The following is a 26741-nucleotide window of genomic DNA, read 5'->3' as shown; positions in this document are numbered from 1 at the left end:
GGGTGGGGAGAGTGCCCAGCTATTCCCCACCCACTTGTACCTGCTGCGGTCCCAGGGACTCCTGCGAGGATAACAAATGGAACCAGGAGCCTGGGCTCTCCCACACATCCCAGTCCAGGCCGTGGGCATCCTGCCAGTCACTCCAGGCAGAATGGGCAGCCCTTCCCTCTGCTGTGGCTGTATCCAGCCCCGGTGTGCTGGAAGCGCCGTGTTCCTCGGCACGTACAGCCAGGGCAGGGGGTTCAGGGAAAGGCACGAGCTGCTGCAGTAAGTGCTGTTGCCCCCTCAAGGTGGCTGTGGCTGGGAGGTTGATACCCCCTTAGCCTGGCACGGGCAGATGTTTCCTGTTTGCTGTGGTGCAGCTGGGGTGGGAATTCCCTGTGAGGAGGCTCCGAGGAGGTTTGGATCAATGACAGGGAACGTTGAGGCATCCTTTGCCTTGTGGGGTGTCTGCAGATGGCACCTGAGAGCGGCCCTTCTCTGCGAGGCTTTAGGTCACCTTGCTCAGAGCAGGAGCAGCAGAGTGACAAGAACCCCAGTAGCTCCAGAGGGTGGTCACAGGCTCCCCAAGGAACGGTCACAGCCCCAAGGCTGCCAGAGCTCCAGGAGCATTTGGACATCTCAGGCACAGGATGGGATTGTTGGGGTGTCTGTGCAGGGCCAGGGGCTGGACTGGATGATCCCTTCCAGCTCAGGATATTCCATGGTCCCTCACTCCCGGCACAGGGCTTTCTGCCCTGGGAAGCAGAGCTCCTCACTCCTGACACAAAAGGATTTCCCAGCTGACCGATGAAGAGAATATTCCCTGTTTCCTCACTCTTGAATCTGCCAACAGCATCCCTTGGCGAGTGATGGATATTGGAGATGATTTATAGTTCTTTGTTACACAAATGCCTCCACATTCTTCCCCATCCTCTCGCAGCAACCATTAGTCACTGCTCCCTGCAGAAAAGCAGGAGCCTCAGCCTGGGAACTGCACGAAGGATGTGGAGTTGAGTCTTTATGCACTGTAAATACACCACTGGGGACAAAAGAAAGGGAATTGTCACCGTTGTGGTGCTCTGCACCCAGGTCCCTGGGTCTGCTTCCACCCATTTGCTGGGAAGTTAAAAGTTTGGCAAAGAAAAAGCACTATGTATCAGGCAGAGAATGGCAGAGGGGAGGATCAGGTTTACCCAATTTTTCATCTCCAAGTTTGTTATTAAAGTAGTGAATGTTACAGGAGGAACAGCCATGACCTATATGTCTTAGAGCTCTTGGATTTCAGCAATGTATATCTTTAACCTTTGAGACTTTTATTACATTAGTTTTTGTTGCTGCTAATTAGATTTCTGTTTGTTTTCCTTCAAGAACAACCAGGAAAAATCTGTATTGTTTTATCTGATAGAGAGTACTAGATTTACCTGCGCTATTGGATCTCACGTTTATAATAATGAATAAATACATCAATTAAATAAATTCTGATCTTAATCTGGGCAAACTTTCTTGAATGCCCTGAGGAGCTCAGCCAGTTGCTGGGTTGCTCCTGCCACGGCGTTAAGCATTTGTTTCTTCACGCACACTTGTGAGGCTGGACTGTATTAGTACAAATCAAGGATTAAGCAAAGTGGTTGTGCACAGGGCAGCAACAACCTCCTCCTGTTCGCTCCCTTCCAGACTGCAGGACTGCAGCAGAGCTGAAAGGGGCCACATGGAGGCATCCACAGCCGCGCAGGGGGAAGGAATTCTCCCTCGTGCTGTCGCGACAGCCGCTCCCCTCCCGCTGCGGCATCTCCCGTGGCCTCGGGCCCGCTGCGGCCTAGGGAAGCCTGGCCGCGCCGTTGCCATGGTAACGAGCGGCCATGACGCCCTCGCGGGGCGGTTGCCATGGTACCCGGCCGCTCCGCGCCGGAAGTGATCCCCGTTTCCGCCGGCGGCGCGGGGGATGCTGGGAGCGCGGCAGCATGGAGACCCATGAGCTGTTCCGGCGCTTGGGTGCCGGGGCTCGCTTCGACGTGCGGCGGTTCGGGAGCGACGCGCGGCGATTCGGGGTGCGGGGACACCGAGGGGAGGCTGGGGAGGGCTCGGGGGCCGGCCCTGCACGGTTCAGGCTCCGCAGCCCCGTCCCCCCCGCCCGCGGCGCTGAGGAGCGGGGGCCTGGCCGTGGCGTCTCACCCTTTTCCCTGTTGTCCCGCAGGTGGTTAAAGGGAACCGCGGCAGCGTCTCGCTGGAGAGCCTCGACTTCTTCGGGAACAAGGAGGGAGCCCCTCAGGGGTCTGCCGAGGAGGGCTGGGGGCTCGCAGGGGCTGAAGAGGAGGTGAAGCAGCAGAAGGATGGAGCAGGGAAGAACGATGGAGAGGTGGCAGGAAAGAGGAAAAGAACGGCAGAAAGCAGTGAAGGGAAAAGAAAAAAGAAAAAGACACGAGGTATTTGTACACACACGTGTATCCCTGGCAGGATCATCAGAGAATCCCAGAGTGGTTTGGGCTGGAAGAGACCTTAAAGCTCATCCAGTTCTGGGTTCCTTGGCTGGTCTGGCTCAGAGCTGATCTAATAACTGGGCCAAGATTCAGTGTTGAGACCTGGGCATGTGGTTGCCATCCTTCTGGAGTCTTCATTCGTTTTATTGAGAATGAGAGAAAAAAGGTTCTGAGATATTTTTGTCTCCAAATAATGCCTGTCTGTATTTTACTAAAGGAAATTTCGATTTGTTTGCGGCTTCCAGGAGCAGTATCAATGCCAGAGCTGTCAGAAAACAACGGAATAAAGTGGATGTCCTCTCTAGAAGCAAAATTTGAAGATGCCAAAGACAAAAAACCTACTGCAGAGAAGCTTGAACGCTTGAGGAGAGAAAAGGTGGGACCAGGGAATTCTGATGCAGCAACAGGTTTCTGGAGTTCCGTGGGTGTTTGATCTGAAAATTGAGGGGTTTTTTGTGGTGATTCTTCTTGGAAGGAGGGTGACTGAGTGTGGGGGAAAGAATCAGGAGGTGAATCCATACGTGGTGAGTTTTATGGTGTTAAGTTAAAAAGAAGGAGTTTGTCTTTTGCCTTGTAGATAAATCGCTTCAGGAACCAGCACAGGATCAACATTCAGGGAACAGATCTCCCTGACCCCATTGCCACCTTTGATCAGCTTCAGAAGGAGTACAAAGTCCACCCTAAGATCATGGAGAATATCCAAGCTGCAGGCTTCCATGTCCCAACGCCCATCCAGATGCAGGCAATTCCCGTCATGCTGCATGTAAGTTCTCTGGGATTTCAGGGATTCTGCCAAAATCTGGGGCCGTGGCTGTGTTTGTGGCAGTTTTAAAGCTGAATCAACTGCATCAGAGTTGAAAGCTTGGCCATTACAATTTTCCTCATCCTCTGGTATTTTGGGTCAGTTTGCAGCATTGATATTGATGGGAATGTGATTTTTACTCCTTATTTTTTTTTTCTACTGGAATGTAACCCCTTTGTATTTTCTTTCAGGGTCGGGAGCTTCTGGCTTCAGCTCCTACTGGCTCTGGAAAAACACTGGCATTTTGTATCCCTCTCTTAACACATCTGAAACAACCCAGGAACAAAGGATTCAGGGCTCTGATCATATCACCCACCCGAGAACTTGCCAGCCAGGTGTGTGTTGAGGGAATCTCGCACTGATGTACTTCAGTATTTTCACTCTGCATCAGCAAAATAGCAGCTTAGTAAATATTTTTTTCCTTTATTGCCCTCACATATCAGAAAAAGCTAATTTAAATGTGTCTTTCAAGTCTTTTGACTTCTGTGAAGTAGGTGCATATCTATTATCTGGGTCTAATCTAAATGATTAGATTAGAGGCTCGAGATTCTTTGATCATATTTTAAACTGCCCAATGCTCAGGTGCTCTTAAAACCTCCTTTCCTACTTGAGATTGCTACGAGAGGTTTATCTGTTTGTCCCAAACTCAGAATTTCAAGGAGTAACTTTATAACAAAGCTGTGTTAGTAAAATGAAATAAAAATGGCACCTTTGGGCAGTTTTTATTCATGCGAGAGAGGGAGCCACATATGGTAGTGAAGTGAATAATGCCTGTTAGAGAGCTGCATTTTATTATGCTAAGGAAACCAGAGATCTTAACACTGAAATCAGGGTGGTGCTTGAAGCTCTGTCTTCAGGATTAGGTTGCCTGGAGAAGTTGTGGCTGCCCCATCCCTGGAAGGTGTCCCTGCCCATGGCAAGGGTGGAACGAGATTAGCCTTAAGGACCCTTCCAACCCAAACCATTCCATGATTGCATGATTGTCAGCAGTGTTTTGGTTAGAAAAGCTCATCAGCTCAGTTTGAAAATCCAATCTCTGCTGCCTTTTCAGACCCACCGGGAGCTGGTGAAGCTGGCAGAGGGCACAGGCTTCAGAATCCACATGATCCACAAGGCAGCTGAGGCAGCCAAGAAGTTTGGGCCCAAGTCTTCCAAGAAATTTGGTAACTGTTTTAAGGACTGAAGTGTTTCTAAAAATTTAAAAAATGTCACTGACCTTTCTCTCTGGGCTGTGTGGTTTTAAAGAGATGGTTAATGCCACTCAGGGCATGCAGTCTGTTGTGCAACGCTTCAAGAGTGGCACGGAAGAAATGGGAAGTGAGCCTGACATGGACTCTGCTAAACTCTGGCAGATTGGATTGGAACTGGTGTTTCTCAGGGCTCTGTTGGGTTTATTTTGTATCTTTTTTGACATTTTGCCTTCTTTCCTTTTCTTTTACTAGACATACTGGTTACTACTCCCAACAGACTCATTTATTTGCTGAAAGAAGATCCTCCAGCAATAGACTTGAGCAGGTATGAGAGTCTGTTTCAAATGTGCTTTGCCACTCAAAAGTGGCACTTCTCCCCCAGTGGCTCTCCTGAAAAGCAACCCTCCTGTTCCTAGCGTGGAGTGGCTGGTGGTGGATGAGTCGGACAAGCTGTTTGAGGATGGGAAGTCGGGGTTCCGGGACCAGCTGGCCTCCATCTTCCTGGCGTGTACCTCGCACCTGGTCAGGAGGGCCCTGTTCAGCGCTACCTTCGCCCACGACGTGGAGGAGTGGTGTAAGCTCAACCTGGACAGCGTTGTCTTGGTGTCTGTTGGAGCAAGGCAGGTGTTTTCTGCTTTTTATTTTTCTATTTCCTGCGAAATTGTTTTCTTTGCATCATCAGCCTGCTTGGTTTTGTGGCTGTTGTTAGTCAGCACTGCAGGTTGGTTGCCTCCAGAAAAAATTGTGTAGGCACGTAGATCTTTCTCATGTGTTGAATAAAGTGTTCTTCTCCTTTGCCAATTACTTTATCATCATCTAAACATCAAGCTTAGGAACATGCACTGGTGAAATAGGCTTTGTTGTGAAGTATTTCTCATTCACCAGGTAATATTTTTATGGGGGTTATATATATTATATATATTTATTAATATACAGGATGCTTATTTGTTAATGTATATAAAAACCATGGAAGTCTGTCTGTTGGATTTTTGGTTTCAGAAACTCTGCAGCAGAGACAGTAGAACAAGAGCTGCTGTTTGTCGGATCTGAGACAGGAAAACTAACAGCAATGAGAGAGCTTGTTAAAAAGGTATTTTGGAGAGACTGAGCATGTTCTTCCTGCTGAACTGAGCTGTGTTCTGTCAGGGACTCCAAATTTCCCAGGTCAAACAGTTCTTTGTGACACACAAACCATTGCCCAAGTCTGCTGTGTCTCAGATTCTGCACAGAAAAGGACTTTGGAACCTGAGATAAATTTACTCTTTTGCAGGGTTTTGCTCCTCCAGTCCTTGTTTTTGTACAGTCTATTGAGAGGGCTAAAGAGCTTTTCCATGAGCTTATTTACGAAGGCATCAATGTGGATGTCATCCACGCAGACAAGACTCAGCAGCAGGTAGGAGGATTTTATTTCTGTTCAAGAAATGCTTTAGAAAGAAAGGTAAAAGCAAGAGTGTAACTCCAGGTAACCCTGGCAGCAAATTCCTGTGGGTTTTTTTTCAGAGGTTTACTTTTATTCCTTAACATCACGACAACTTTAACGAAACAAGTTCACCTCCTTTCTCAAATTGTTTTTTGGGCTGTTTCCAAATATCTTTTCTGTTCTTTTCCTAGAGAGACAAAGTAGTGCAGAGTTTCAGAGCTGGGAAGATCTGGGTGCTCATTTGCTCGGCATTACTGGCTCGAGGGATTGACTTCAAAGGTGTGAATATGGTCATCAATTACGATTTGCCAACGAGTGCAGTGGAATACATCCACAGGATAGGTGAGGGATGGCTCACAAATCACCTCCTTTTTCCCATTTCTGAGGTCTTTATTGTAGATGTTCCTGTTTTTGTCAGTATTCTGTGAACCTTATGTAGGTGTTTCAGACATAGCTGTGCTTTCGTTCACTAGGAGCAGGGTTTGGGGATTGGCTGCTTGGTTTATGCTTAGTATATAAACATGCATCAGGAGGCTGGGGCTGTGAGGAGGAATAAAGGGAGATGTTTAAAGTAAAATCTCTGCAAAATTTGACAGGTCGTACTGGAAGAGCAGGACACAGAGGAAAGGCAGTCACTTTCTTTACAGAAGACGATAAACCTTTATTACGGAGGTAATGTGTCTTTTATTAATAGTGTCTTTATTTCTTGCTTTAAAAAAAAATCACCACAAGACAAAAGACCAACAACAAACCAGCCAGTTTGTTTGGTTTGCTGTTTTCCACAAAAAATATTTATCACTTGTCCATGCACTGGAGTTGATCTCTTCCCTTCTCTCCTTTCCAGTATTGCCAACGTTATCCAGCGCGCTGGCTGTCCTGTGCCAGAATACATAAAACATTTGCCCAAACTGCAGAGGTATGTTCATTTGAGCAGTCTACCAGTTTTTAATTAGTGCTTTTTAATAACTTTTAGTAGTTTCTAGAACTAGAGTCTCTAGTAATTTAATCTTTCTTCACTAAATGTTGTTCTCAGCAAACAAAAGAAGAAATTAATTAAGAAGCCTTTGACAAGAGAATCCATTTGTACCACTCCAAAGTCCTTCTTGAAAAAAGGCAGAAGAAAAATGTAAGTAAGTTTTTCTGAAGAGGAGGTAAGCAATGCTGTTTATCCAGAAACAGCCCAGAAAGTTTAACCAAAGTAACAGATAACTTGTTTGGATGTACCACCCAGTCACAATGATACTAGTGATGAAGTTTTAGTGACAGTGTCTGTCTGCTGGAGATTGGATTAATTACAGCATTTTTCCTTGTGTGCTGCCATGTGTCAGCAAGCTGAGTTTAAGCCACTGGTTATGCTCAGGTGTCTTGATCTCCAATGTGTTTCTTGTAGGAAAACTACAAAGGAAAATATTAAGGAAAAGAAGAAAGGTAAAGAAGACAAAAAGGGCAGTAAATTACAGACTGTTTCAGAAAGCTGAATTCAGACTGGTGAGCTGGAGCTGACACCTCTGTCTGTGCTGGAACAGAAGAATGAAGATGGCAGCGATGGTGAAGGGAGAAAAACATTTCTTGTATTCCCTTCGGGGTGAGGGTGAAGGTTTACATGATAGAAGGTCTCTACTGAAATGCCAGGAGAGAATTCCTGGATGCTTCTTACAGAAGCTGGAGCATGTGCTCGTGCAGTGAATGCCTTGTATTTCTGAGAATAAGATTGTGTTACTTTCACACAGTTTTGTACTGCTCCTTGAAAATATTGTCTGTGTTCAGACCGCCCCAATACATTTGTCAGACACTTTCAGGAGATTCAGAGACAAAAAACATACAATGTTTACTCTCAGGTTTGATAAATGCAGCTGTCAGAGACTTCCCTGGACACTTCAGAAAAGCCACTTGTATTGTGAAAGTAAAGCCTTCCTCTTCCTACTGTTTTTCTTCTATAAAACTATTTTGAAATAACTGATAATGTCCAGTAATTTTGTACTGTTTTGTAATTGAGCCTGAAACCAGAATAAACAAGGTCATAAGATGCTAATTCAGAGACCTGCCTGTCTGTGCAGCCTCCATGGAACAAGTCCGCAGGCAAAAGAAGCCCAGCTCTGTGTGCTTTCTCTCTCTTCATCTGCCCAGCGTGTTCTCAGCCCACCCGGCTTGTGTCAGAATTCCAGTCAGGCGGGAATGGCTTCTTTGCAACTACAATCCTTTAAGGGAGATTTCCTGAACAGGATTGTCTTGGTTTGATCTAGTTTGGATGGGGCAGCCACAGCTTCTCCGGGCCACCTTTGCCAGGGCCTCACCAGCCTCACAGGGAGGAATTTCTTCCCAATATCCCACTTACCCCTCCCTCTGTCAGTGTGAATCCATTCCCCCTTGTCCTGTCACTCCGGGCTCTTGCAACACGTCCCCAGGTCACCCCTGGCTGTGGGAGGTCGGGCGGAAGGGCGGCACTTTCTTTTCCTTTTTACGGAAAAGCGCTGGTTTGGGTGCGAAAAGCCGGCGTTCCTGAGGGGAAGCCGGAGCCCCTCATCCCCTCCCAAGCGTTCCCGGGTCACCGCGGGGTTGCGGAGCCGAGGAACCCAGCGGCTGTGTGGGTGTGGAGCCGGGGCGCTGTAGGGCTGTGGCTCCGCGCCGCTGTGACACGGAGGCGCTTTGACGCTGTGGCTCAGCGGGGTTGTGGAACGGAGGAATCGAGTCGGGCCGCTGCTCTGTGGGACTGCATCGGCGGGGCAGCGAAACGGAGACACCGAGGCGCTGCAAAAGCGGGCAGCGGCGGGGCCGTGGGCGGTGCTTGCCCGGGCCGGCCCCGGAAGCCGCCGCCGCTCCGCTGACAGACGGCGGGGCCGAGCGCGAAGATGGCGCTGCGGCCCGGGCCCGGCGCGGGGGGCGCCGGCGGGGCGGGCGGCGGAGCGGCCGGGGCAGCCAGGTCGGTGGTGACGGAGGGGGAGCGGGCGAGGAGCTGTGGAGAGGGAGGGGACAGATGGGGCGGAGGGCGATGATGGGGAATTAAGGGGAGGCGGGGAGGGGCAGAGATGGCGGGAGATGGGGCGCGATGAGAGGGCTGGGGGCTCGGGGTGCAGGTGGGATGTGAGGGCAGAGGGGTCGGGGCCCAGGTGGGGCGTGCGGGGTTTCTGACTGGGGTGTGGGGGTCCCGGGTTGAGTACGTAGGGTCTCAGGTGTGGTACATGGGGTCCTGGCCGGGATGTGTGGGTCGCAGGTGTGGTACATGGGGTCTCAGGTGAGGTACGTGGGATCTTGGGTGGGGGGCCCAGATGGGGTTCGTGGGTTGTCAAGTGAGCTTTGTGGGGTCTTGGGTAGGGTGTGTGGGTCCCAGATGTTGTACCTGTGGTCCTGATGAAGCACCGAGGTCCCTGGCAGGATGTGGTGCGGTCCCGGGTGGAGTGCGTGGGGTCCTGAGTGGGGTGGGGGTTCCCAGGTGTGTTGTGGGGGATGCAGCCACGGCAGCTCTGCGTTTTGCTGAGATTTATTCACGTTTTTGGGGGCCCAGCTGATCTCCTCCGGTGTGTCCAGGTTCGGGCAGTTGCACCCCGCTTGTCGTCAGGCTCTGCAGCTGCAGTCTCAGATATTGGGGTGGGAAGGATTTGGGGGTTCTGCCAGCCCCGCTCGGGCGCTGCCGGTGTCGGCAGCAGTAGATGTTCCTGTCACCGCCGGGCAGGTCTGTTTGTGGCCTCCTGGGACCGAGCCTCCCTGGGGACTTCCCTTTTCCCCTCCTTCTCACGAAGGGCACCTTGGCCAGAGGGAGGACTGAGGAATCGTGTCGGGAGAAAGAACCGGTGTCAAAAGAGATGTTGTTGTGTTTCTGGAAAGGTTGGAAAACTGGATTTCACCACCTTTGAAGACTCGAGTAATGTTTTTTCCATGTAGGCTCTTGTGTGCTGTTTATCTCTTGTCCTACTTCTAGGGAGGCGGAGGAAATTTTGCATTTGACAATTAAGTTCATTGAGTTGTCTCGGATATCCAGAGCCCACGGTTTTGTCAGGGTTATTGAGTATATAGGTTCCGAAAAATAAAAGGATTTACAAATCACCATTTCCTACTGACAGTATTTTGGTTTCTTTGAGGACAAAGGCTGGAGGTAGAGGAAAAGTTCTGTTCTGTGTCTGTGTGGGTTTTTTGCCATATTTCACTTCAGTTTTTATGCATTTCTGTCATTCAAAAATACTCTGACAGTCTGTTGCATTGATAGAGTTGTACTGCTTGGGAATTCAGGGGTTTAAAAATCCACTTGTAGATGGGAAGATGGTCTGTGTGGTTTGGAGCTGTTGGAGTGAAGTTTCAATTCAGAAAAGGAGTTGCTTCTCCCCGCGCTCCTGCATTTTGGCTGAAGCTGTTGCTTGGTTGGTTTGGGGCTTCTGGTGTTTTTTTTAAGCTCCATATTTTAAATACTCATTTAGTAGGAATTAATGGATTTATAGTACTGCTTTAAGAGGTCTGTTGTAGGGTGGTCACTTTGTTCCCTTCTCTTTATTGTATCTGTGCAGCGTATCCCAAGTCGGTCTCACACAGGACCGTCCCTTCTCTGGCTCCCTCAGCCATGAGAACCAGCTGCTTTCACTGATTGCATTTTTGCATCTCCAAAAAAGTAGTTCAGTGATAAATTCCCATTGCTGGAATGAAGCTGGAATGGTTTGTGGCCGTGCCAGTGTGGCTGGTGCTGGCAGTTGCACAGCTGAATCCTGGAATGAATCCGTGGTGGATCCGAGCGGCACGTACGGGGCTGTGCTGCCGGAGCTCGCTTTGCTACTTTGGACTAGCTCGTCTTCCAGTGCCCTCTAATTAGCTGAGGGGTTTTTTGTTGACTATTTATTTTTATTTTTTCAGCAGAGACTTATAAATAAACCAGGAGCTCTGTAGAAAAGGATAAATATTTAATAGTTTGGCCTTTACTTGCTTCCAACAAGCAGTGGTACTTCCTGTGCTCGTTCAGTTTACATTGCATTTGCTGGTTTGGAGAATTCTTGTTGACCAAGTTCTCCAACAATAAGGGAAACATGAGGCTTACAACACTCCTACGTGCTTAGGAGATCTGTAGAAGTTGCATTTAATATTTCACCATTCTGACTAAAGTAAGTCAGTTTGTTTCCATGTTGATACTGTATGCCAAGGACTGGATTAATATGACTGAACTGAGGTAAACAGACCTTGGCTATGGTGAGAACCAAGCCCTGCGCGTGTTTGGGGCTGGAGTGTGTGAGTCTGCACAGTGCTTGAAAGAGAGAACTCCAGATGGTGGGGATTGAGGATGGCAAGACTGGACTCACTGGAAAGCACAGGTGTGTGATAGTTGTGGAAGGAGGAATCAGCACACAGTGGTCAGGGCTGAAGAAAGCTTCAGGATGATGAAGTGAAAAGCAAATGTGTTGTCTTGGTGACCGTGTGACCTGCTGCCTGTACACTGGGGAGATGCAATTTGCTCCTGGATAAATGCATAATTTAAATTCCTTATTTTATCTTAGTGCTCATATTACACAGCTCTTCTATATTTATAAACCAGGTTGGCTTTCAGGACTTCCTGCAGCCATTTCTGATGGCATTTTCTCTTGTATTCTTAGGCAATTTCTTTTACATCCACCCTCGGAATTGAACATTGAATATCTATAAGTGTGTTTCTCTTCCACTGCACTTTGATGTAATAACTGCCTGGGACACTGAGTGAGGTTCTTGTTTGGGAAATTGCTGCTGACGTGGGTTTCTGCAAGTTGCTTGCAAATGAGAATATTAAACTAGGTCCTTTTTTGCTGTTTGGCAGCTGTTTGAGAGTGAGGGCTAGCAATTTCCATTAGGATTTTAGTTGAAATTTTAATGGTTCTTCCTGCAGGTGCACTTGACCTTTGATACATGAATGAATATTTTCTCCAAGGTGCTATTTTTGTTGTAATTAGATACCCGAGAAAATAGAAGCTCCATTATTTTGTGATGCGTGATGTTTCAAAGGGGACAAAAAGTGATGTGGTTTTTTTTGGTAGTTTATTTTTCTTCAGAAAAGCTGTTCCTAAGCAGCTGAGCAGTGTTGTCTGGTGCAGTTAATGGTCCTGCTGAGTCAGATACTTCCAAGAGGAGATGTTTATTCATTCTGTGCTTAGCCTACACAACAAACTGACCTGTTCCCAACCTGTGTGGGTGCCGAAACTCTCCTGTGGGTGATGTGGATGAGTCAAAGCCATCTCAGGGCTGCTGGGAGGATCAGATCTGTTCTTCCTGGCTCTGCAGCCTGTGACAACGCTGACAGTGCTGCTGGGGCTCTCCGGTGCCTTGGGGATCCCGCTGAGGGATAACGTTTTCCCCTGTGATGGGGTTGGGTTCCGTGGGACCTGCAGGAGCAGATGCAAGTGCTGACCAGAATGTGGGAGGCTCCTGGGGATGGTGCTGACGTGGAAGTCGAGGTAGATTTTCGATCACGGATATTTGCACTAAAATGACAAAATTTCACATAATCTTGTTCTCCTCCTGCAGCTTCATGTTTCCTGTCGCAGGCGGTTTAGGTCCCCCTCAAGGTATGTATCAACGTCACATTTTGAGCACAAAGTTTTTTACTTTGTTTAGATAAATTGGACCTAAACCAGGTCTGCAGTGATGTTCAGAGGTGTGATTATTAATTGAACCCATAGCTGGTTTTTGCCTTTGAATTCAGCTCTGCTAAAATGACCCTCACCCCTCTGTTGGTAAAACCTCCTGTGTGTTGTTGAAGCAGTGTCACCAGAATCTAGATTAAAGGTCCAGAAAACTACATCTCCCTTTTTAACCTGAATTTGCCTATTAGATTCTGGTGTTATTTTGTGTGGTATTTCACCCCTCTCTGCTTCATCTCCCAGCTGTGTAACCCATATTGTGCAGGTCTTGCAAGACCTGGTAAATATTTACAAAGCACAGCAAGACCCTGGGACGAGAGTCACAACCTGTGTGGAAAGTATTAATACAATAGGAGAAGCCTCAACCTTAAATTGCCTTTGTTCTCATTCCTGATGCAGTGCTGTTTGTTTAATTAGGGGAAAATATGCAGAGAACTTACGGGGAAAATGGAGAGTTTTTTTTATTAAAATCTCAGGTACTGATTAATGGACTATTCCTGCCTGTGTCATGCCCTCCTGGAGTGCTTTTGCATAATTATCTCATGGTGTGCTGGTAACGAGTGTGTGTTAGTGTTTGTCTCCCAAGACAGCAAAATGTGAGCTAGGAAAATACTGAAACATAACCCACTTGCTTTATGCAGTGAATTAACACATTCCAGCTTGATTCGTCCAGTTTTGTTTAAGTTTAGCTTTTACTGACAAATACTGTTACTATTCTAACACTTGTAGTGGGCTAATTAACCTAAGGTGTGCTAATTAACCTACAGACAAGTTATCCAGCCAGGTCAGAGCGTGAAGTTGCTTTGTGAAAGGTTGACTTTATTTCCCAAGATTTATTTTCAGAAGCTGCTGGTTTCTAGAGAAATGGGAATTACCAGCACCAGTCACCCTGGTTAATTAAATCTTTTTAATTGGAAATGACCCTTCCAAAAATCATACGGGAAGAAGCCCACAGAGAATCTTTAGGATGGTGGGAGAATTCATCAGCTTAGTTATTGAAAAGCCTTATAGCATTTTTCCCTATAGACTGACCAGTGTTTAAACTAAGGAAATTCTGTGGCTGCCTGCAGTGTAGCAAATTTTATTATTTTTATTTTTGAACAGCCCAGCACAGCTCAGATTTCAAAAAAGAATAATTAAATGGGGGAGGCAGGGTTAAGGAAGGGGGGGGAAAAAAAGCTTTAACATTAACCAGGCACTTAGCTTGTTTGATGTTTCATTGCAGGGATGATTCCTATGCAACAGCAAGGATTCCCAATGGTTCCTGTCATGCAGACCAATATGCCAGGGATGATGGGAATGAATTATGGCTCTCAGATGCCTCCTGGACCCATGACCATGCAGGTGTGTGGCCATGAAATGTGGGCTGAAACTGCAGAACCCCAGACTGGTTTGAGTTGCAAGGGAAAGTAAAACTCATCCAATTGCACCCCCTGCCATGGGCAGGGACACCTGCCACCATCCCAGGTTGCTCCAAGCCTCATCCAACCTGGCCTTGAGCACTTCCAGGGATGGGGAGTCCACCTCTCTGGGCACCCTGTGCCAGGGCCTCCCCACCCTCACAGGGAAGAATTTCTCCCTAATATCCCATCTAACCCTGCCCTCCTTCAGGTTAAGGCCATTCCCTCTGTCCTATCACTGCATTCCCTTGTGGAAAGTTCCTGTCCAAGGACATGAGATGACTTGGGTGTGGCTGAAGGGGGGACAGCTGGGGCCACGGTCCTCTCACAACTGCAGTGGGTAAGAGGGTGGAACTTGGCTGGGAGCTGAAGTGTGGGTATTAGTCTGTCGTGGGACATCTCTTCTGTAGTATTCCCTTTGAAGGTATTTCTGATGATTCCAAGAATTCTTCAAGTTTCCTGGGGATCTGGATAGAGAGCGGGGGGGTTTGGCACACCTTACTCCCTGTTGGGGAGGAGAGATGAGGGTGTAGTGCAAGGACAGCATCAGTAGTAGTTAAGGTAACTTGGAGGTTTTAGCCCACTCAGAGGTGTCAGAATCTGGACTTTGATGTCACTGTACATGTTGTGACACCTGAGTGTGATCAGAGCAGCCTGGTCGGAGCAGGGAAGGGAACAACAGCATCAGCAACGTGTTGGAAAGCTCCCAGATGCCACCTGCTCCCAGGGGGGGTTAGTGCTGGTGTGGAGTTGATCAGAATTCAGAACTCCCACAGTGGATCTCTCCTGTCTTTTAAATTTTCCTTGGTGCTTTTTCTTCTTTTCTTTGGTGTTGTGGTGGTGCATTATGTACTGTTTAAAATGAGACCTTTCTGAGTGGCTGCAGTCCGTGCAGAGCTGTGACCACTTCACTGAATTGTTTCATCCCTTTGCAGCTCACATGCTGGGATTGACAGAATTAAGTTTCCTAAGTGTAGGTGACAAATCATAAACTGTCCTTTTAAATACCTTATTCTAGGGAGAGGGAATGTCTTCAGTGTGCTGTATTTTCTCATCTGACCAGTTTTCCCATTTGTCCAGCTTCCTATATTTGTCTCATTTTTCTTTTTCCTTAAATTAACTTTGTCTTTAGTGCTGCTGTTGCTAATTGAGGAATAAGAATGAAAGATGAGCAGTTAATACTATGTTTTCTCTCTTTTAATCTATTGTTTTCTATTTCACACCAGATGTGCTTATGTACAAATTTGCACTTTGCTGAAATGTAATGTTTTTGCATGACTTTCTAACCAAATTGCTATGTCACAAATTGAATTTATGGTGTTTTGCCATCTCCTTACACTCCCTTCCCTCCCCCACCTGGAATTTATTATGTTATTTTGGCGAAATTTATAGTAGGAAGATGTTTTTATGAGAGCTGGTCTAAAAATAATAAACAGCTTTTGTTCTCTTCCTACGTGTTCTGAGACCAAATGCAAAATGAATGGTAAGAAAAGTAAATTATTTTCTGTCTCCTTCTATATTAGGCAGCTTTGCTGCTCTAAATGTCCCAGAATATATTTCTCAGCAAATGTTTCTGATACAGTTTATTCAGACAAGCTTCCTCTTGGCTCTTGTCATACATTGTTGGTTCCCTGGGTATGTCTGGGAAATGACTAGACCACATTTTCCTGCATCCATGGTTGGTAGGAGTGTGTCCTCCAGCAGGGAATATAAAAGCATTATGAAATCACTTAGAGTAGGAACCAAAAACTCCCAAGAAAACCCGTACTGAGCAGTGTAAGATGGCTGTAGCCTTCCTGCTCTTGGGGCAGCTTGTATGGATTTGAAGGCCTGGTTTTTGCCAGTGACTTCCCAAGTGCTGAGGACTGGGAGTCCTTGTGGAGAGGAAGAGTGCCATCTACTGAGGGCAGCTGCTCTCTGCTCACCGCTGCTCCTCCAGCACTCCCCGACGCTGAATTTTATGGGCTCGACCCCCTTTGCAGCTTGGCATTGCCAGTGGTTTGGCTTTTTCTGTGGGGGGGAAAAAAAATACACACCGGAGTTGAAAAAAAAGTACCCTGGAGCTGTATGGTTTGTTTGGTTGTAGGGTGGCATGGCCTTGGGGCCGATGCCCGCGGCCGGAATGCCTTACATGGGACAGGCCTCGTTCCTGGGAATGCGCCCGGCCGCCCCGCAGTACACCCCGGACATGCAGAAGCAGTTTGCAGAGGAGCAGCAGTAAGTGACACTTCACTGACTCTTGGGGAATCCTTTTGTCAGGGGGAGATGTGCTTTCTCTGGAGCAGCATCCATTTAGGGCCGTAGAACATTGCTGAATATTCCATTGCCTCTGCAGCCTGTAGTGCTTGTCCGGGTCTGAGAAGAAGCAGGAATGTGTTCACCAAACTGTCTGAATTTGAGACAGTAGAAATGGAGAAATCGAGCACAAACCTGCCACGAAAATTCTCGTTAAAAATTATTTATAGATCTCTATATATATTTAAATCATTTTCCTTCAGGAAGAGGTTTGAGCACCAGCAGAAATTCTTAGAGGAGGAAAGAAAACGGCGGCAATTTGAAGAGCAGAAGCAAAAGCTGAGACTCCTGAGCAGTGTGAAGCCGAAGGTATGGCCTGACAATGAGTGGGGTGTTTCTTCCTTCAGGTTTTTTTTAATAGCTTTTAATGGGAGGATCTCTTTCAACAAGCAAATCAGTGGGGAATTGCATGAGAGGCCAGATTATGGCTTGAAAAACCTCTGGAAGAGTCAGTCCTTTACACACTCTGCCAGCAGCAGGCATTGTTAATTCTGGTATTGAAGAAGCGTGGGTATTGAAAGAAAACTGAGCTGTTCCGTGAATTTTTCAAAATGTTTTCTGTGGTGTTTCAGACAGGTGAAAAAAGCAGAGATGATGCTTTGGAAGCCATTAAAGGGAACTTAGATGGCTTTTCTAGAGATGCTAAAATGCACCCAACACCAGCAACCCATCCAAAAAAGCCAGGTTTGTAATTTTCCTCATTTTCCAACTGAAAATAAAACGCCAACATTTGAAGTCCTTGGCAGGGGGAACTAATTCCAAAAAGTATTTTTATTTGGTGGCACAAAATGAGTGGATTAACAGTTTTTTAAAATCAAATGTCATTCTAGCAGCTGTTTGCTTGGTCAGGGTATGAGGGTAAAATATTAGATATCAGCCTTTTTATATTAAAAGACTTAGAATCTTTAACAGAAACCATAATGTGCTGTGCTAAATGTGAAACATCAAGGAAATTGATAAAGCGTTTGTTCTTTTCCAGTCAAAGCATTAATTAATGTTTTGCAGAGTGCTTTTGAAGAGGAGAAGTGCTATTTAAGTGCTAAGAATGATCAAAACAGTGTAGAAAGACGTGAGTGGGTGTCACAGCTGCCTGATGTGTTGCTGGGCATGGTCAAACCAAGCCTCTGTGTTCTCAGTAATTACACTTGCAACAATTGCCACTTAAGATTTCTTATGGTCTGTGGTGTAGTTTTTTAAGGGTCTAGCCTGAAACAAAGCTTATCTAGGCGAGCTTTTTCCTATATAAAATCTGTGTCTCTGCTGGGGATTCACTCTTTGATAGTTTTGCAGTTACAGGTGGTCTCTGACAAGTTCCTTTTGTCTCTAGATTTGCCTGTCCTTTACCAGTTTTGTTAAAATGGGTAACACTGGAAGGGATCAAGCAGAAAATTGTCTACATGAGCAGCCATTTCTTTTGTATCTTATGATATATTGCTGAGTTTCTGTGGATAAAACATTCCTTTGAGGGAGAATGTCCCCCTGACAGACACTATTATGTCCAGTTTGAAATATTACCTCTGGATTTGTTTTGACCCTGTGTGCTTCAAACAGACAGAATACTTTCACAGCCAGTGTTAAGACCCAAGTTTCAGTGTTTACATCCTAAAAATCTGGGAGGGAAGATGCGTGGTTGGAAGTGGCTGCTCAGTTTTACCTTGTGTTTGCTACGCTGGCAATGACAACCTTCACATCTGTCACCACACACATTCCACACTGCTGCTGCTCACCCATTTGCTGTGTATTCCCAGTGTTTGCCACTTTCCCCACATTCCCACCCATGACCTTTATTCCTCATCACTTTGCCTTGTGTGTTCATTCCATTTGCAGATCATCCCACACCATCCCATTCTGCTGTTTCTGTTTCCCATTCTGCTTTTCTCGATGATGAAGAGTTTAGTGACTTTATGCAAGGGCCTGTTGAAACCCCCAAAGTGGTGCCTCAATCCACCTCTCAGCCTTTCCATCCTGCCACTGAGGCTGGGCAGCTGCTTTCAGAGAGGGCTGTGCTCCAACCTGTCCCTCCAGCCCAGGCTCCAGTGTTACCCACCCTGCATGGTACAACTGGGCAGGTTCCTTATTTTCCTACCTCTGCATCTCCATCCAATACCCATAAAACAGGTAACTCTAAAGTATCTTCTTTTACATGTCACCTTCTGAGCTACACAGAGTCTTGACTTATTTTGTTGGGGTTTTTTTTTCAGTGTGGCTGGAAGAAATAATATGTAGGCAATTAAGCAGAAACCTGCTGATCCATGGGAAAAGATGGTTTAAGTCCCCTTCTCCCTTCCCTGAGAACTGCCTGTAAAAGCAAGTCATGTGTAGATCCAAATACTGCTAAATATACACGTACTTGATCTTAGGTGAATTAAATCTTGTGTTTTAGCATCTTCCTAAGTCTGTGTGGTAGAAAAAGTGGAGATGGTGGTATAAGAAATAATGATTGTGCTGCTGTGGAGCACTTGTGTGCTTCCTCCCTTGGAGGGTGAGGGGATGTTGGTGAGATGAAGAATTTTGGAGATGTGTAAGTAGATACTGGCCACTTCTGCTCCTGATGCCTGGATGATTATGCAGGAATAATCCTAATACAGAAGTAGTTTCATGTCTTCCTTCTCTTACTTGTTTTTTGCTTGTTGAGTTTGTTGTGTTGGTGGTAAGGAAAGGGCAGAATCGGGCTCTGAAAGTGTCCAAAGAGGGTGGTGCTGTTGGTCTGAGCTGGGGCTGATCATCTCATCAGTGGTACCAAAAGTACTTTTCCTTTGAAAAGTGTGAAATTGCAGTCTGGGCAGTTCATAACAAAGTATAAATAATTGCTCCTGCTGTTTATTCAGGCTCTTCCTTGGAGGAGAAAGCCTTAGCTAATGGCTCAGATGAATCTGAACAAGAGCAAACCAAACTTAAAACATCTGAAGTTGGGCACAAAGCCTCAGCTGCAAGCCAAGCCCATCCCAGTCTCACCAGCAGTGACTGGGATGTTGTAGGTGGACATGAAAGTGGTCCCACTGCTGCTGCAGAGGTGCACAAGGCTTCAGAACAAAACAGAGCAGTTGAAGAGTGTGGTGAGCAATTGAAACATTTGACAGAATTTCAATCTAATGAGATGCTGCTTGGTGCTAACGCTCTGTTCACTAATTCCAAGGCCAGCCCTGCGTAATTTTGCTCTGAACGCCTGCTTGAATAATATGTCAGTGCCTCCTGCTCCTTGCTCAAAGTGTAACTGCCATGATTTTGCTCTGAACTTTCTCCATGTGAGTTTATTGTTGTAATCACCTTTAATGTGTTTGTTTAATCAGGTTTGCTTTTTAAAACATTCTGTCCTGTCCTGGGGAAAAAAGAAGTTGTGCTCTCTAAAGATATTTTTGAAAACTATTTAGGGGAAACTTACCACTAAAGATGGTCAATGTCATGGTGGGTTTTAATCTTTTAACCTAGAGGGGATAAAATCATGCCAGGTTAAAACTCTTAGCTAGTTAATACTTGTCTCTCAGACAATTTGCTGCTCATACATGTTATGTCTAAAACTATCTGTACTTTAGGGATGAAAATTTAAAAGATGGGCTAGATGAAAACTTAAAACAAGGTATTGTTCCAGTTTGGATTTTATTAAAACTGGTGAGTGAGTTTGTAAGGGGGGTTAAAACTGAAGAGTAATGAGACCTGAGGAAGTAGCAAATTTATTTTACTTGGTTGGTGAAATGAAAGGAATTGCTTGTATTAGAATGTGCTTGGAGCTGTGGGATGATTAGAAATAAGACTGCAGTCAGGAGGGAATCCATGTGGAAGATAGGAGATGCAGGGGCACTTGGAAAGACAATGAAATCTGAAATGATGGTGATTTTGGTCAGAGCTCCATCCAATATGAGCATAAAATCTGCTGATGGAGACTGAGGGGAAGAGTCCACACAGTGGAGAAGGAAATAACCAATTTTCAAGGAGTGAAGCGTGGCAGATGGTGTTATGAAGCCTGCAGTAGTGAAGGTGGCTGTGGTGTCCCCTGGAGCTGAACACTGGGAGCCATGGATACGGGTTTGTGGACATGGGATATGATCTTGCTGAGGTTCAGTCTGTGGGCTGTTTGTGGATTTCCCAGGGGAGATGTTCTGGGGGAACACTGTGGGTTTTATGGTAGGTATGGATTTATTTATTCCATGAATAGCCCTAATAGTAGAGAGTTGATGGGAAGCTGAATTTGTTATGGCACAGAACTGCTGCTGTGAAACTTGAAGACAGTGAGACTTCAGGTTCTGTACATCTGGGCATGAAGAGGGAAGCACGTGAGGAGCTCCTTATTTCATTACATACATAACTATAATCTATTACTGCCAAATCATTCTAGTTATTATTTCCTATTCCTGCAGTATCTGTTCTTCCTCTGAGCACAGTGATTCCTATCTGAAATCTTTGCCTGAAATGCTGAGTGATGCTGACCAGCTGTGGTGTAGTCTCTTAACATCATTGTACTCTATGTCCTAATACAACTGTTTTTCTTACTGAATGGAATACATTTAGGAGTTGGAGTATTCCCTCCCCAGGACCCCATCCAGCAAATGATGCCTGCCTGGATTTACAACGACAGCTTGGTCCCAGGTAAACCAACCAGTGGGCATTTGGCCAGGTGGGCAGTGCAAGGTGTGAATGTACCTGTGCTCATGTGGCCACTTACTGATCAAAGCCTTGTTCCCTCATCAGATGAATCCTGTGTCTGTGATGTGTTCCATATTTATGGTGGCTTTATCTGCATTTAAAGAAATATGGGTTTTACTCGAGCATGTTAATAAATTCTAGATTAAACATTTATGACAGCAGTCAGTAGAGGTTGCATTGCTGATAATGCTGCTTTCATGGGTATTCTGGTTTTTGGCATGTCTTGTAATTAGGCAGGCTCATTTCTGAAGGCTATTTGTCTTCTATGTGTAAATAACACAGTGATTAGAAAATGAAATGCTGGAGTAAATATTGATTACACTGAGGCTTAAATACATAAAGCTCTTAGAACTGTCTTTTTGTATGGGTTATCCTGCAATTTTATTGTAGAAACGTGGTTTGAATTGCAGCCCTAAGTGTATTTCATATAAAATATTTCTCTGCTTGAGTTAAACTTGTCTGTAAAGACCATCCAATAACACATTTAGATGAAACATGATGATGCAATCCAGTGCCAGAATGCTGTTGCCTTACCTTACACTGAGTGCTGCTGATTCGATACCATGAAATAACATAGAAAAGCAGTATTATTGGAAAAGAGCAGTTGTCACTGTCTAACACTGCCTCCCTCACAACAGAGCTGTATAAGAAAATCCTAGAAACCACTTTGACTCCTGCTGGAATAGACACAGCCAAACTCTACCCCATCCTGATGTCATCGGGACTGCCCAGGGAGACCCTGGGGCAGATCTGGGCTTTGGCCAACCGCACCACCCCCGGGAAGCTCACCAAGGAGGAGCTCTACTCCGTGCTGGCCATGATAGCAGTGGCTCAGGTATGGCTCTCACCTGGCATCTCCCTGAGCAGCCTGCCCTGGGCTGTGGGTCAGCACCAGTGCCTGGTGGTGCACACGTCCAGTAAAATGCTGCTTCTGTTGAAGTCTAGAGGAGAAACTGCCCTTGTAACTTCAGTGGGATTATAATTTTATCAATTTCATCACTTACATTTCAGTTAGTACTTTCTTTAGTGTCAATTAAAGTTCTGTTCTTTCATGAAAAGGGTTATTAAGCATTGGAAGGGGCTGCCCGGGGAGGTGGTGGAGTCCCCATCCCTGGAGATGTCCAAGGAAGGACTGGACATGGCACTGGGTGCTCTGAGCTGCGTGACAGGGTGGGTCAAAGGTTGGACTCAATGGCCTTGGAGGCCTTTTCCTACCTCAGTAATTGTATATTGAATATGATCCACTTACATGGAGCTTGACGACGCATTTGGGTGTGGGAGGTTTACTGGGAGCTTGACCAGTGCCCTGCTCGGTGCTGGCTTCAGTACCACAAGCTGCCAACTGGAGCTGAGAACACAACGCACCCTTTTATCAACGCCGCACGTGTAACTGTCTGTCTGCTTGCTGCCTCTGCAGAGAGGGATCCCTGCCCTGAGCCCCGACGTGCTGAACCAGTTTCCAGCCGCGCCCGTCCCCACCCTCTCCGGGTTCCCGGTGCCGCTGTCCGGCGGGGTGAGCCAGCCCCCGCTGCTGCCCGCAGCCCCCCCGGCCTCCGTGGGGCTGGGCATGGGGCCCTCTGTGCTGGGCATGAGCCTCCCTGCCCCTGCCCCTGCTCCGGCTCCAGCCCCAGCTCCAGCTCCAGCTCCAGCGGGAGGAGCTGCAGCACAGCCTTCCGGAGCGTTCCTGCCCTCCTACCCGCCCGGCCAGGTGAGCTCGCTGCCTGCCTGGGAAACCCCCCTTCCCTGGCAAGGGAATTAGCCTGGCACTTCCAAACCTACATGGTGATAACAGGTTTGAAGTAAATGGCAAAAAAGCAGAGCTGAAATCCAGCACATGATGTCTGAAAGCGTGAAGTGCCACGGAGGGCGTTCTTTTATTTTTTCAGCTCTCTTTGGTGGTATTAGAAGAGGTACAAAAGTGTTCTGTATTACAAAGAGGATTTAGTTGTAGTTAGGGTTTCTTAATGCACATAAAATGGAATTTTAGGTTAAACTGCACAACAGACACTAATAGCTGGTAAAATAGGAGTTTTCAGGAGCTGAGAACTCTGAAAACCTTCAGTTTACAAAGGTAGATCATGTGGGGGTTAAATTTTGCTGTTTGCAGACATGCTTCATCCTTCAGAAAATATTTTTTGCTGTGCAATTAATTTTAAATTATTCATTTAAATTATTAAGATTTGTCCTGTATTAAAATATGACATGGCTGTGATCAATAACACAGTTATTGTGAAAGGAGTCGAGTTCCTTATTCACCTGTTGTTCATTCTTGCTCCCTGTAATCCTGTGTGTGTTTGAGTAGGGCGAGGTGCAGACAAAGTGGAAATGCTGATGATGCTTGTGTTGAAAGGTTCCTTTCCTTCTTGCTTTCCCTCTTAATCACACTGCTCCGAGCTGCTTTCATGCCGTATGACAATTTGAAGAGCCAACAGCATAGCAATTTGTGTGTTGTTTGTAACTCAGGTAGTAAAACCAGAAGATGATGACTTCCAGGAGTTTCAGGATGCCTCAAAGTCTGGCTCCCTGGATGACTCCTTCACTGACTTCCAGGGGGACGCAGCCAAAGCAGCCAGTTCACAGCACCGGAGCAGGTACCAGATCCTTGGTGTTTCTGTCATTTCTCTGGCCAGTGCCTAAACTTTTGATACATGACTATAAATCTCAGTTGAAGCATCATTCAGACTCCAGCAGTCCTGGCTTTTCTTTTGGGAGACAAGATGTAATTCCTGATCAGGCAGGTTTTGTATAACAAAATAAATAAACATGTTTCCTCCCTTTGATAGTTTACAATCAACCTTTCAAGGTCTACAAAGACTAGAAAATGTCAGCCTTCTTTCCTCTTTGTGCACCTCCCAGGTGTCTAATTGTAGCCAGACACATTTCCTGGGTAGGAACTGGCTGTTCTTAGAGGCAAAGAGAACTCTGAATTCCATGTGAGCCCTGATTACCAGGTGCTTCCTCAGCAGTGACATCAAATGGGGATGCTCAACCCAATTGTTCTGTTACACCACGGCAAATGGCTTCTGTGTAAGAAATTTAGTTTTGCTGATGGCATAGAATTCCAGAATATTTTGGTTTGGAAGGAACATTAAAGATCATCAGTTCCAGGCCCTGCCATGGGCAGGGACACCTTCCATTAGACCAAATTGCTCCAAGCCCTGTCCAGCCTGGCCTTGGACACTCCCAGAGATGTCAGTGCCACATGGATCTGAAGATGCTGATTTAAGTATCTCTTGTGTTAGATGTCATTTTGCAGCTGAAGCTAATCTGTTACTGAAAATTTTGACAGAAAACTGTTTGTAAATTGCACAATGGGAAGTAGAGGATCATTAAAAAAAAATTTCAAAAAATGGTATTTCTTTTTCACTGCAGCAATTCTCTTTATTCAGTTGTGAAAGCGTTCAGTTTTGAACAAAATGGTACAATGAGCTATAATCTAATTGCTTATGGAGCTTTATTTAAAAAAAAGCCATCTGTGGAGTACAGCTGATTAACCATTCCATTTGCCAAGATTGCATATCTAATAGCCTGCTTTGCAGGGATGGGAAATTTAATTATATTACCATAAGCTCTATTTTTTTGCCATTGCACTGTCTGTCTGCAAGCATCACAGACCAGCATCAGCACATGTGTGCAAGTGCTTCGTTTGTGTGTTGCTTGTAGGCTGCTGATAAGGAGATTTAAATGGCTCTGGAAAGATTCTTGCTCCAGGCTGAAGAATGCAATAGAAATTCATTCAGGTTTTCAATGTGAATGACACAAACTAGAGGTAAAATGCATCATTCATATGTAAAGGATGTTGTTGTGTGGAGCTGCCAAGGTCTGATAACGGGGCTTGTGTGGAGGGCAGGCAAAGCTCTCTCCTAAATCTTCCGGCATTTGCTAACAAGGTGTTAGGTTGTTGTGGCAGTTTTACTGGATAAAGTAGAGTGTGTTTATGCAAAAAGACTTGCTTGTGTAACTGTGCACTAATCCTTATTTTGCTGACTAGATATCTGCCTAAACTCCCTGATTGGCACTGACAGAAATTCAAAGTTATCCTTTCCTTCCTTTGAGCAGTGATCCCACTTTATTATCTTAATTTTGCAGTATGTAATGAGATAGAATCAGAATCAGCTGAAAGTATGGAGCTCTCAAAATCCCGTGCAGTTTTAACTCTTTACTGTACCTAGTTCTATCAGGGGGAATTTTCAAAGGGATAAATGAAGCAGCAGTGATTCCTGGGGTGTGTCTGTGTGCTTGTTCTCTCCTGGGCTGAGAATTCCTTGGCGTATAGTCCCTGGAGTGTTTTGTTCATGGTTTTGATAGAAATTAGAATCAAGAATGGTGCAAATTGACTTCTGACCTAAAGAAATATGATTAGGTGAGATAAAGTGGGAATTTATCCAGCTGAGGTAATTTACATCAGGGGCTGGATTAAGCACTCATTAAGGCATAACTTAGGTTTAGGAACCAAATTGTGTAGTCTTAAGAGGCTCCTGTAAATAAAACCTGAAAATGTAGATTTCTTATGGATGAATTAAGGAACTTTGCTTTTTATCTCTTTTTGTTTTTAGTGTTCCTTCTTTACTAATGCCACTCCCAGGTAATAAGCCGCTCTCACCAGCTGATAAATATGCTGTATTTAAAGGAATGGCAGCTGAGAAGCCTTCTGAGAGTGCAGCTGCTTTTGGAGGTAAAAGGACAAATACATAACCACTATGAGCAATTTATTGTAAAATGTCATGTATCTTGTTTTGCCATTGATATTAATAGTTAAAAATCAGAGCAATTAATACAACATTTGCTGTATGAATTCATAATTTCTCTGTGTAAATGTATTTCTTTTCTCCTGTTCTCTAGATGGAGGGGACAAGTACAGCGCTTTCCGGGAATTAGAGCAACCAGCAGAGAGCAAATACTTGGGTAAGCACTGGGGGTTTAACATATTTTCATTATCATTTTTAGCATTTCTCTTTGAGCTGCAGAATTTCCATCTCTGCAGTTCTAAAATAATGGTGGTGCTGCTTCTCTAAAAAACCTGGTAGGAAGTATCTTGAAAAAACAGGGCAATATCCTATTGGAACAATATGCTGATGGTATTTCTGGAAGATTGGCATCTCTTCTAGGTGCTCCTGAGTTTTATTTTAAAGCAGTGGTGTGGTTGGAATTTGTTTTAAGTAAGGACTCATTCATTTATGAAACCCCTGTGGTGTTTTGTGAGCTTCTCATGCTCGGAACCTCTTCAGGATTAAATGCTTGCAGTAAAATGAAATAACATTTGATCTCTTTCTGTACGTGTTCTAAAATAGAGAACGTTGCTGTATTTGCCTGCTGTCAAGGTCTGACCACTCTTAACCCTTTCACCAGCTTACATTTCTAATGGAAAAGTTTGCAATTCTTCAGTAAGTGTAGTTTGCTGTGCTGTTGCAGTTTTGATCAATGAGTGGCAATTTCAGGAATATTTTGTGTTGTTGCTGAGCCAAATGAATTGGTTTGGAGGGGAGGGAGAATGGAATACAAGGTCAGGTGTAGTTGTGGTCCTTTACTACCATTATGAAGAGTCTTCTTTTAATCTTGGTTAAACTAATTTAAAGTGTGACACTGTGTGGTAGCTTAAGAATTAAATGCTAGTGGTGTGTTTCTAAAATAGAAAAAACCTATTTATTGGACACTTGTCTTAAAGTCAGCATCAATACTTTAAAATTACCAGTAGTCCAAGTATGTACATGCTGGTGAATGGGTTAAACAATGTTTTCATGTTCAAAAGAAGAAAGTTACAAAATTAGTACACCAAACTATTCAATGAAACTTCAGTGAAAACATTGTTTCCTCGTGTTGGTTTTGTCTCAGCCCTCTGGTGATTCCCCCTGAGAAAGCTGCAGTATTTCAGAGGAAGGAAGGGAGGAATTGCTTCTGTAAAAAGCAAATACTGTATTGGTAAAAGTGAAATTCAAAATTACATTCACTG

General features: G+C 45.4%; 2 protein-coding genes across 7 annotated transcripts in view; both read left to right on the top strand.

Moving 5' to 3' along the window:
- Positions 1–1932: 1932 nt before the first annotated feature.
- On the top strand, positions 1933–8152 carry DDX52 (DExD-box helicase 52). Its single transcript, XM_069033421.1, has 15 exons — positions 1933–2030; positions 2177–2405; positions 2705–2835; positions 3037–3222; positions 3453–3596; positions 4313–4424; positions 4704–4776; positions 4868–5071; positions 5451–5541; positions 5722–5844; positions 6063–6213; positions 6468–6543; positions 6716–6787; positions 6905–6997; positions 7262–8152. Exons 1-15 carry the CDS (start codon positions 1944–1946, stop codon positions 7347–7349), a joined length of 1860 nt encoding a protein of 619 aa, XP_068889522.1. The 5' UTR covers positions 1933–1943; the 3' UTR covers positions 7350–8152.
- Positions 8153–8689: 537 nt separating this feature from the next.
- Positions 8690–26741, top strand: part of SYNRG (synergin gamma) — a 37292-nt gene continuing 19240 nt past the window's right edge. For 2 of the 6 annotated variants that reach the window (XM_069033415.1, XM_069033414.1), the window contains exons 1-14: positions 8690–8791; positions 12340–12380; positions 13681–13799; positions 15942–16072; positions 16354–16459; positions 16723–16834; positions 17978–18268; positions 18979–19206; positions 20657–20734; positions 21430–21626; positions 22209–22499; positions 23255–23382; positions 25348–25466; positions 25634–25696. In XM_069033415.1, coding sequence (XP_068889516.1) covers positions 8721–8791; positions 12340–12380; positions 13681–13799; positions 15942–16072; positions 16354–16459; positions 16723–16834; positions 17978–18268; positions 18979–19206; positions 20657–20734; positions 21430–21626; positions 22209–22499; positions 23255–23382; positions 25348–25466; positions 25634–25696 — 1975 coding nt within the window. In that variant the 5' untranslated portion in view covers positions 8690–8720. The remainder of the gene's footprint in view (positions 8792–12339; positions 12381–13680; positions 13800–15941; positions 16073–16353; positions 16460–16722; positions 16835–17977; positions 18269–18978; positions 19207–20656; positions 20735–21429; positions 21627–22208; positions 22500–23254; positions 23383–25347; positions 25467–25633; positions 25697–26741) is intronic. The other 4 variants (XM_069033419.1, XM_069033418.1, XM_069033417.1 and 1 more) reach the window with 3 other exon arrangements.

This window comes from Aphelocoma coerulescens, chromosome 19, assembly GCF_041296385.1.
Source record: "Aphelocoma coerulescens isolate FSJ_1873_10779 chromosome 19, UR_Acoe_1.0, whole genome shotgun sequence".
Taxonomy (NCBI): domain Eukaryota; kingdom Metazoa; phylum Chordata; class Aves; order Passeriformes; family Corvidae; genus Aphelocoma; species Aphelocoma coerulescens.
Note: the sequence above shows the minus strand (reverse complement) of the source record. Positions and strands in the feature narration are given on the sequence as shown.

Excerpts from the sequence above, each read along its gene's own strand:
- DDX52 (XM_069033421.1), top strand. The coding sequence starts at position 1,944 with ATGGAGACCCATGAGCTGTTCCGGCGCTTGGGTGCCGGGGCTCGCTTC. Across the intron at positions 2,836-3,036 it reads AACGCTTGAGGAGAGAAAAG|ATAAATCGCTTCAGGAACCA; the intron begins GTGGGACCAGGG and ends TTTGCCTTGTAG. Across the intron at positions 3,597-4,312 it reads CCCGAGAACTTGCCAGCCAG|ACCCACCGGGAGCTGGTGAA; the intron begins GTGTGTGTTGAG and ends CTGCCTTTTCAG.